Source organism: Sinocyclocheilus grahami, unplaced genomic scaffold (genome assembly GCF_001515645.1).
Source record: "Sinocyclocheilus grahami isolate Dianchi unplaced genomic scaffold, SAMN03320097.WGS_v1.1 scaffold63.1, whole genome shotgun sequence".
Classification (NCBI taxonomy): Eukaryota; Metazoa; Chordata; class Actinopteri; order Cypriniformes; family Cyprinidae; genus Sinocyclocheilus; species Sinocyclocheilus grahami.
In genome coordinates, this window is record NW_015505242.1 from 445903 (window position 1) to 456149 (window position 10247).

General features: G+C 39.1%; 1 protein-coding gene across 1 annotated transcript in view; it reads left to right on the forward strand.

Annotated features, from left to right (window-relative positions):
* LOC107584816 (protein TANC1-like) overlaps positions 1–10247 on the forward strand; it is an 88353-nt gene that overhangs the window by 54035 nt on the left and 24071 nt on the right. The window contains exons 5-8 of the mRNA XM_016271584.1: positions 2435–2556; positions 3434–3440; positions 6576–6779; positions 8366–8638. Of these exons, the coding sequence (XP_016127070.1) occupies positions 2435–2556; positions 3434–3440; positions 6576–6779; positions 8366–8638 (606 nt within the window). The remainder of the gene's footprint in view (positions 1–2434; positions 2557–3433; positions 3441–6575; positions 6780–8365; positions 8639–10247) is intronic.

Consider the following 10247-nt stretch of genomic DNA (forward strand, 5'->3'; position numbering starts at 1 on the left):
GTGAGCAGGCTCTGGCTTGGTAGGCATGAAGTGAGCAGGCTCTGGCTTGGTAGGCATGACGGGAGCAGGCTCTGGCTTGGTAGGCATGACGGGAGCAGGCTCTGGCTTGGTAGGCATGACGGGAGCAGGCTCTGGCTTGGTAGGCATGACGGGAGCAGGCTCTGGCTTGGTAGGCATGACGGGAGCAGGCTCTGGCTTGGTAGGCATGACGGGAGCAGGCTCTGGCTTGGTAGGCATGACGGGAGCAGGCTCTGGCTTGGTAGGCATGAAGTGAGCAGGCTCTGGCTTGGTAGGCATGACGTGAACGGGCACTGGCTTGGTAGGCATGAAGTGAGCAGGCTCTGGCTTGGCAGGCATGGCGTGAGCATGGTCACATGACAGGGTCAGGGAAGTACATGACAAGGCAGGAACCAAGACAAGAAAATACAAAATAAAAGACATGAAAACATGAACATAAACCAAATCCCAATACCAAGATAGATAGATAGATAGATAAATTATATGTGTAGAATCACTGACACCATCTCCATTGTATTGCTACTCTTTCCTTGTCTGTTACTTGAATCATCATGATTCCACTATTTGTATGTTTTGTTCTGATTATGAGGTAAATTTTCATCTTATTCATCGCTGCTTTTTAAAATATTTATTAATTTATTTTATTTTAATACACTATTAATAGTTCAAATGTGTTCGTGTATAGAGGATAAAATAAAAAATATAAACGGTACGATTTTTCATTTATGAGTAACATCTGATGCTATAAATGGTGGTGTTGCTTGTATTCATGACATCAAAGTCATTATACAGGTTTATTCCAATACATTGCCGTACATCACACATTTAGAGTTTAGATTTACGTAGCTCACTCAAACAATCAGGAGGGAATGTGGCAACAGTTCTGACGTGATTTTCACACACACACGCACACACAAGTGTTACTAGTCTTCTAGACTTCTGGCCTGCCAAAATGAGAAGGCACCACTACACGAATGTGAACGTTTGACACAAAAATGAAAACATCAACAAATACACTGACTGCATATACCCCTACATGTTTACAAACACAATACCATGAAAATTACAATGGCTGGCATTGAATGAGATCAGCATATGACTGAGACTTAAAAGTGGGTTCTTTACAGTTGCTGGGTGGTTACTTGCAAGTGCAAAGTAATGTGGTATCAGTGATGAAACTTTAGTGGGCATATTTCAATATTGATAATAATAAGAAATGTTTCTTTAGCTCCATATCAGCAAATTAGAATGATTTCTGAAGGATCATGTCACACTGAAGTCTGGAGTAATGACTGCTGAAAATTCAGCTTTGCCATGAGTGTGTGTATGTGTGTGTTGGTGTATATATAATATATATATATATAATATATTTTTATTTTATTTTTTTAACAGTTGATTCAGTAAACCTTACAAAAATATTTCTGAGTGAAACAATATTCTGCTGGAAGTCTGTCAGTCTATAATATTATTGGTTAATATTTTCCCCCACCTACATGGCCTTGGTTACATTAGCAAAACATTTTTTTTTCTATTCACTAGAATAACATGCACTGATAAATCATGTGCAGCAAAATCAGAAATATTTATTTAACAAGTGATTTTGAGTTGATGTATTTAATGTTTAGCCAATTGGTCTCTCTTCCAAATCGAACCGATTTTCAACACAACTCTATGAACGTCACTGAATTAAATCCCTAAAATGTCAGTATCTAACATTAAATTAAAGGAGAATGAATGTTTCTTTTTATGTCTGGCAATTCAGAATTGTGGGATGGTGTCGGTGCACATAAGAAGGGAAGAGAATGAATGAACGTGCGCGCGTGTGTGTGTCTAGTCAGTTGTACTAGCCCAGTGATTGCAGCGAGCACGATCTCTGCTCATTCACATTCACACCCTGTCCTCTCTGTCTCACACACAGCCTCTGAATGGATGGAAACTTGGTTGTCATAATAACCGCATCTCAAACCTAGGCTGTCTGAAGCTGTGCAGAGCACTGTAAAGACCGTGTGTTGTACTACAGAGCGAGAGATACAGGGCAACAGAGAGGAGGGGGAGAGAGGGAGGGATTGAGATGGAGAGAGAGATGTGAGAGGGAGGGACGGAGATTGCAAGAGAGCAGAGGAGACTGTGAAAGGCAGCGAGTGGAGAGGAAAGGAGAGCACAGGAAGTGCCACACCAGTCCTTTGGATCTTGGTGAGTTGGGACAGATTTGCCATACATCCTGGAGGAGTAGCGCTGAATATGTAATTAGACTGAATGTAGGGTTTGAATGTAAATGTGGTCAAGTAGGTGTATTGTCAATGTGAATGTATCCTTTGTGTGTTTGGGTACCTGTAGACATGTTGCTTTTGGGTGTGGGCTTTTTGTGTGCATCCTCCCCTAACCTTTGCGTTTGTGTGTGTATGTGTGTGTGCAGAGCTGCTCTCGCCGGCTGAGTCTGGCTCCTCCCCGGCTGTCCAGGAGCTCATGACACGGTTGGGCTTCCTGCTGGGAGACACCATCCCCACCTCATCACAAACAAACATGGAGGAGAAACAGGTAAGCATGAACCCTACAGGTCTAAACACCCAAACTCTGACAGACATGCAATCTGATACACAAACAACCTGCCTGCTGCATCATGTCACCGAAGATTGCAAGATTAGGACGATAACATCCTTAGAAAGAGGAAACAGCTTCTGAATTTTCTTTTCAGTCAGGTTACACCCAATCAGCCTTAAATACCAGAGGTCATTTATCAGAGAGATCGATTACACTGCAGGAGCTGTTTTGCCTCAGAATCACACTTTCACTCCAGACACACTACTGGAAGAGCTTTGTTTTAGATTACACTTGGTTGTTCGTACTCTTAAAGCAGCCTTAAATACCAGAGGTCATTTATCAGAGAGATCGATTACACTGCAGGAGCTGTTTTGCCCTCAGAATCACACTTTCACTCCAGACACACTACTGGAAGAGCTTTGTTTTAGATTACACTTGGTTGTTCGTACTCTTAAAGAGGGTGATTCACTGCTGGCAAGATTGTTAGGACGATAACATCCTTAGAAAGAGGAAACAGCTTCTGAATTTTCTTTTCAGTCAGGTTACACCCAATCAGCCTTAAATACCAGAGGTCATTTATCAGAGAGATCGATTACACTGCAGGAGCTGTTTTGCCTCAGAATCACACTTTCACTCCAGACACACTACTGGAAGAGCTTTGTTTTAGATTACACTTGGTTGTTCGTACTCTTAAAGGGGTGATTCACTGCTGGCAAGATTGGCTTTTAATAAAACCTTGCAGCAAACATGCAATTTGTATTTAAATCGGTGCTTACATGACTAGAGAAAAAGGGCTGTGGCATTCGCTTTTGCCAAAAAGGTAGGGAAACTGCTCTGGGTTTGATCCAACTGTCTGTCAGTGGGGATACAAAAGTGTGGAAGTACAATCTGTAGTTTTCAAAAAAAGCTGTCAAAAGTCCTTAGGATGGTGACCAATAAAATGGGAGATTTGGATGCAGGTAATGCATGGAGAAAGAGTACACATTCATTTACATATAGTACCAACATTGTAAGTGACTTAGATTCCAGATAAACAAGGCTTTATTTAAAATTATTTACTGAAATTATATTTATTTTATTTAAGCTGTATTTGTATGACGTTTCAGACTTGTGCTTTGTGTTTTCTATTGTATAGCTGTAATATACTAATTCCTGATTACTAAAAAGATCTTCGTTCAGCATCTTTTTGTGTTTGTTTCTACAATTTAAGGATATTTGTGATACTGTGTCCACATCATCATACAGTAGGTACATCATACAGAGGTTTTGAGGCATTTATCTGGGATCTAAGTCGCTCTTAAGAGGCTTACGTAGCGTTTTTATGGATTGCTGCACATAAAGCTACTAGTGAATTCATCCACAAGCATGCTTCATCAGTCATGTATTATCACAAATGAAAAGCTGCTTTCTGATTGGCCAGTTTCTGACTTTCCCTTCTGGGTTTTCAAACGCAACACATTAAGTATGAATGCTGGTTTCTGCGTGTTTGCTGCTTTGTACGTGCATAGCTGCTTTATAAGGGTAGAAACTTTCTGGATGTGGAGAAGCACCCTGGAGATGTTGCTGCCGGTGAGTAATGCAGTTTCTCCGTGGGAAAATGAATGATGCAGGTGGAGCAACAGTGTCTCTCTTACGCACGCTCATCTAACGCTATTGCAGCACTGAAGAAATTATTGAACAGGTGCATGAAGCTCTACCTGAAAGCTTGAGCTCTGCTTTACTCTGATGTGTGTTTGTGTGTGTGTGTGGAGAGATAAGTATCTTTCATTGGTGAGCGGCTGGCAGGCAACAGTTCTCTGGGGACCGGGGCTCCGGTACACTGATTCCCCTCACACATACACACACACACACGCACACCATCACTCTCCCTGACCTATATAGAGTGCGGAGAGAGGTAAGAGGAGAGGACAGAGTAGTATCTAGGGTTTGATATACTCCGTACAGTATTAAAACAAGAGTCAAGCAGAAATGTTCATTCTGTTGGTTTATGCTCTGTAAGCACTTCCTTCAGATATGCAGCAGGTAGGTTAGCTAGGGCCCTATGAAATCCGTTTTATTTTTTCCCTAATTCCGTTGTATTTGTTTTCCAAATTCATTTTTTTCCATTTTAATTTTCTCTGTAAAAATCTCTGTTTTCTCTGACTCTGTTTTTATGGTTAAATTAAAAATATTAATCAAAAAGCATGTCTAATTAATTGAAATCATGAAACTAACACAATTTAACAGCAATTTATTACCAAATTCTGTGTTTTCCATAAATTTTCTGGATTCCATTTTAATGGTTTCATTACATTTTAATAATCAAAAGCATCTCTAATTAACTGATTTTATAAAAAAATAAAATTTATTATTATTTTGTTTATTTATTTATTTCAGAAATATAGTGTTGTGTATTTGCATTTTTCTGGTAAATAATTTTACTGGTAAATATTCCTTAAAAATAATGTTTTAATAATAATTTTAGTAGTAGTAGTAGTACTATCATTACATTACGTAATATATTTCTGTCACAGTTTATTCAAGTTAAAATTAACTTTTATTTTGGCGGGTTGCTGTGATGACCCCAGTATAAACACTGGTAAAATGCGGATGTACATTTGTCTGTGTGTTGGTTACTGTCGCCGTTACAGGGCTGAATCTGTTTTTAAAAGCATCTTATTGGTTGCTTATATTGGAACAAAAGCAGGCTGGAGGGCTTGGAGTATTTTTGGCCTTGCCCTTGTATGGACATTAGAGCTGAGTTTAACAGTTTCCATCTATCACTTTATCTCCTCGCTCCCTGTTTGCTTTTCCTCCTGTCTCTTTTTTTCTCGAAAGAAACGGTAAAATGCTCATGAAGTGACTCTCAGAGCAGTTCTAGAGATTATGTTCATGTGTTCATGTACTCGTCGGCAGAGGCTGAAAACAGTGAGCGTCATGTGCGCTTCAGTATGTGTGTAGTAAATGAAACTACATTTCACATTTCATTCACACAGAGACACGCAGAACATGCAAGATTAATTTTTAAATAGTATTTTTGTGGCTTAATATTAACAGACACTAGTCCATATCGTGTTTTTATTTGAGTGTACTGACCTAGTTTTGATTCATTCAACCACAATTTGGCAAATTCTGTGACATTCCGCGTTATACATTAAATTCCATTTTTATGACTGGATTCCGCGATTCCGTCTGCGTTTTCTGCATCTCGAAAATCATAGGGCCCTAGGTTACCCATAATTTCTCACACACCAGCATTCATTGTGCTAGTCCTTTGGGCTAATCTGCATTCAGCTCTTCTGGTCCTTTTTAAAGCATTGGTTCTCAACCAGGGGCCCAACCCTCAGCAAACATCCAAGAGCCACTGGATGACTTAAATTTTAAGTTAATGGATTACTATTAATATATTAAAATAATTAATCAGACCTGAATTAAAATACTAAAACAAAAACACAAAAATATAAAGATGTAATAAGTTTTTATTGAAGAACATACAGTTTTTGAAACTTCTGGAGTCACAAACTTAATCATGGTTAATTAATTTAATATATAAATAGTAGATCTGTCATAATTACAGCAGAAATACTATACTAAGCAGAATTACAGCAGAAATACTATACTATACTAATATACTAAGAAATATATATATTTGGCTTATATTGGCTCTAAAAGGAATGGGGCCTTTGAGTCAAAGAAGGTTGAGAACCACTGAACCACCAAGTCAACCTGAAACTCTTCACAACCAATATTTATTTCCGTAATTATGTATTTGTGTGAAATGGGAAGAACATGAAATGTTCATCAAAATGTTTCATTTTTTCCATCTTGACTTGATTCGACTGTGGAACGTTGTCAACACAGATACATCTCTTTACAATAAGACCAGGATTAAGAAACATTTAGGTCTCAAAACCTTAAACCTTTAATTCAACAGTTTTTCTTTCTTTTTTTCTCTTTATCTTTACTTGTTGGCTTATTTTACCAGATTTGCCGATTCACAAAGTATTGCCAGTATAAACACTGGTAAAATGCGGAAGTGTCCAGTCAAGGCGTGAGTCCCTGCTCCACTCTGACCAGCAGTACGGCATCTCCCAGCGCCGAGAGCCCCTGTTCCACCTTACCTGAGACCTCCTCCAACAGCAGGGCTCCTGTCATCTGCTCCAGCACCTGCTCCACTGCCACTTCCACCATAATCACCACACCCAGCTCCACCCTGGAGAGCAAGGACAGCGGGATCATAGGTAACATCTACCACCCTACTTATCAAAGTCCTCCTTTATCTCAAAGTCCAACATCGTTTGCTACCATTTTTCCAACGACTGCTTACAGCATATAGGCTCCGTACAAACTTTGTTTTGTCGATAATTTCAGAGTTAAGTCTCTTTCACATTGAACACAAAACAAAAAGAGAAACAACTCACTGATGAATGGCCTATTCAAGCCAAGCGTGAAAGCATATCTGTCGGGCTGAATTAAAAGCTGATCTACCATCCAGCTGTCAGAAGCACAAGAGAAAATGTTCAATACTTTTTCATTTTTCATTTTTGTTTCTGAACAGAAATGACATTTAACTAAATTCAAGTCATCTGTGTTTTTTGTTTGGTAGAATTTAATCATCGAAGTTCAGCAGGAAAAATGCTGGTATATAAAGGAAGATAAAGTCCATAAAGTGTTTTATTTTTCATCTTTTGACAGAACTGATTTTTTTTTTACAAAAAGGTATATGATGCAAAAGTGTGCTTGTTTGTGGAATATTTTTTGCAAACAGCTCGTTAATCATGCCTTATGATTTATTCAAAAGGTTTATGAGCTACAAACATTTTATTTAGAGTATTTTCAGGCTTTTTGAGTGCAAAGACAGCAGTAGCTCCTCTTCAATCTTCAATGCCTGCTCTGAACCTGGTGATTAAAGAGATATTTCACCCAAAAATGAAAATTCTTCCATCGTTTGCTCACCCTCATGCCTTCCCAGATATATATGGCTTTCTTCATAAACAACACTAAGATAACAAAAAAAAAAAAAGAAAGCTGCTGAATTGTGATTGGTCTATATTCAGATTTCATAGTTTAGTGCGTAGAGTACTTGAGGAGTTCATTCTATTTATTGTAAATGTCAGTTCTTTACTTCTTTTATAAGGGGTCAGTTTCTCTCCCCCATTCTCCTTCTTCTCTTCTTCTATGTCTCCCAGAGCTGTTTATGAGTTTTCAACATCTCTAACATGTTACAGCCCATTTGGAGATGCTGACAGAGGTGTGTATGTTTATGCACGACTAACTTTTCCGCACCACCAAAAATCAGCGCCAGGACCGTGAGGAAGACAGGAAGCGAGCACTAGACTTCCTGAGACTGACTTATCAAAGCTGTTTATTGTTTAACTTTCTTGAAGTGTTTTTGTTGGCCTGTGCTGTTAATGCTCATGAGTCTGAGATACGCTCTATCAAAACTGGGACAGCGTTGTGTCTTTATTTCAGGTCTGCCGGAGGTTTCTTGAAGTAGGACATCAGTAGGGTTTTTTAAAGCCCAAAATAGTGTTTTTCAATTTGGTTGCGGCAAAGAAAGGTCAAAGACAGCTGCATTAAAGCAAAACGTCTGACAGCAATTACCTGAATAAGTCCTGTCTGATGTCCTTGCACTCCAAGATCATTGTTTGTTGACCATCTCTCCAAAACCGCTTTTGATGGCTAATTCCTGTTTTCTTTTCCGTGATGTTCTGGTTTTGACCTTCTGTGTCGTTCTCTCCTCTTGTGTCCTTCCCATTAATATCTGGCCCCTCCCCCCATACCTCATTCACCTTCATCTCTCTCTCTCTTTCTCTTCATCCTGCAGCAACAGTCACCAGTTCCAGCGAGAATGAAGAGCGCTGTGGCTCTAGTCTGGAGTGGGCGAAAGATGGCGGTGCAGGTGTAAGGGGCGAGAGCGGGCGTAGCACTCATCCGCCCTGCACTCCCATCACCCCAGAGGAGCCGGTGGTGTCTGGTGAAGCCCAGCTGAGGACAGGCACCACAGGAGGGGCAACACCCGTTGTGACATCACCTGTGGATGGACCAATCACGTACCACAGCACTTCTTTGGTTATGCCACGTCCAAATTCTGTGGCAGGTGAGTAATGAATCATCACATGCTGTATTATTTATCTTTATATTATAAAATTTGGATGAGGGGTTTGATACCTTAGTGTTTTCTGCACATTATTCATCATTCCACCCCTGCTGAATCTGTAGCACAATGCGAAAAGAAGTTGTATTTTACCCAAGATGTGAGCTTGTGATCTAAATTGAATGTGATTAGATAAAAATGCTGTGTACTGCAAAATAATGTGTCGATGGTATGTCTTTCTGTTGCTTTGTCTTTGCTGGCTAACTACTAATTTAGTCTGATTCACAAACTAATGACTCTTAGTAGTCTTTTTGTAATGAATTACTCGGAAACCCTCTTAAACTCAAAAATGTATGTTTGAATAAACTCACTGAATCAGTCACTTACTGAACCGCTAAAATGTTACCATATTAAACTATGAAAACATTCTTTAAAGCAGCACTATGTAACTTTTTCTGTGTTCAAAATGTGTAAAATGTATATAATGAGCGAGTACATCATGAATTCATCTTCCAAACTGCGTTTTTGTCTTATTCCGAATCACTACGATACACTTATAATAAGTACTTATATTTGGACTATTGTAGCCTGGTCGGGTCGTCACCGCTGCGGAGTAACACATACCTGCGTGAATCGCCATAGACATAAACTTAGAGAAGTAGCTCCGGTTGGAATGTTCTTCCGCGGGATGTGTGCAGTTCTGTTTATTAACCGCTAGAGCGCCAAAAGTTACATAGTGCTGCTTTAAAATAATAAAAGTATGTTAGCAAAATACTGTTATTTTGTATATGTACTTTGGACCAGAAACTGTTTTAAAGTTTTAAAGTCTCTTATGATCACCAAGGCTGCATTCATTTGATCAAAAACAGTAAAAACAGCAATACTGTGAAAATTACAATTTAAAATAACTATTTTTCTATTTTAATATATTTTTAAATGTAATATATTAATTCACAAATCTGAATGTTTAGTCTTCAGTGTCACTTGATCCTTCAGAAATAATTCTAATATGCTGATTTGGTGCTCAAGAAATATTTCTTATCAATGTTGAAAACAGTTGTGCTGCTTAAAGGGGTCATATGATGCTGCTAAAAAGAACATTATTTTGTGTATTTGGTGTAATGAAATGTGTTTATGCGGTTTAAAGGGGTCCTATTATGCTTTTTCACTTTTTAAAATTTTAGTCAGTGTGTAGTGTGTATGTTTGGGCATAAAAAAGTTACAAATCTCAAAGTCCACTCCAAAGGGAGATATTTCGTTTTATCAAAATCCATTTTCAAGAACTACAACAAACGGCTCGTTTGGATTACATCGTTTGTTTTCCGGGCTTTGTGATATCACAAAGCGGCTCATTGGAATATCATTACAAATAATTCCCGCCTACAGAAATTCGAATGGTTGGGGGGTGGGGAGGGGCGAGGTTGTGGTTAGAACGCTTGGTTGAGTGAGTGCATCAGACGAGACGACAAAGAAGAAGTGCTGCTGCAGAGTTAGTGCATCAGGGAAAACAAAGAAGAAGAGCTGCTGTGCTGTAGCGTCAAATTTTCGGCATGTCTAGAACAATTCTTACAAGTACAACACGACGTAGCGGGGCGCCGTGGACAGACACCGA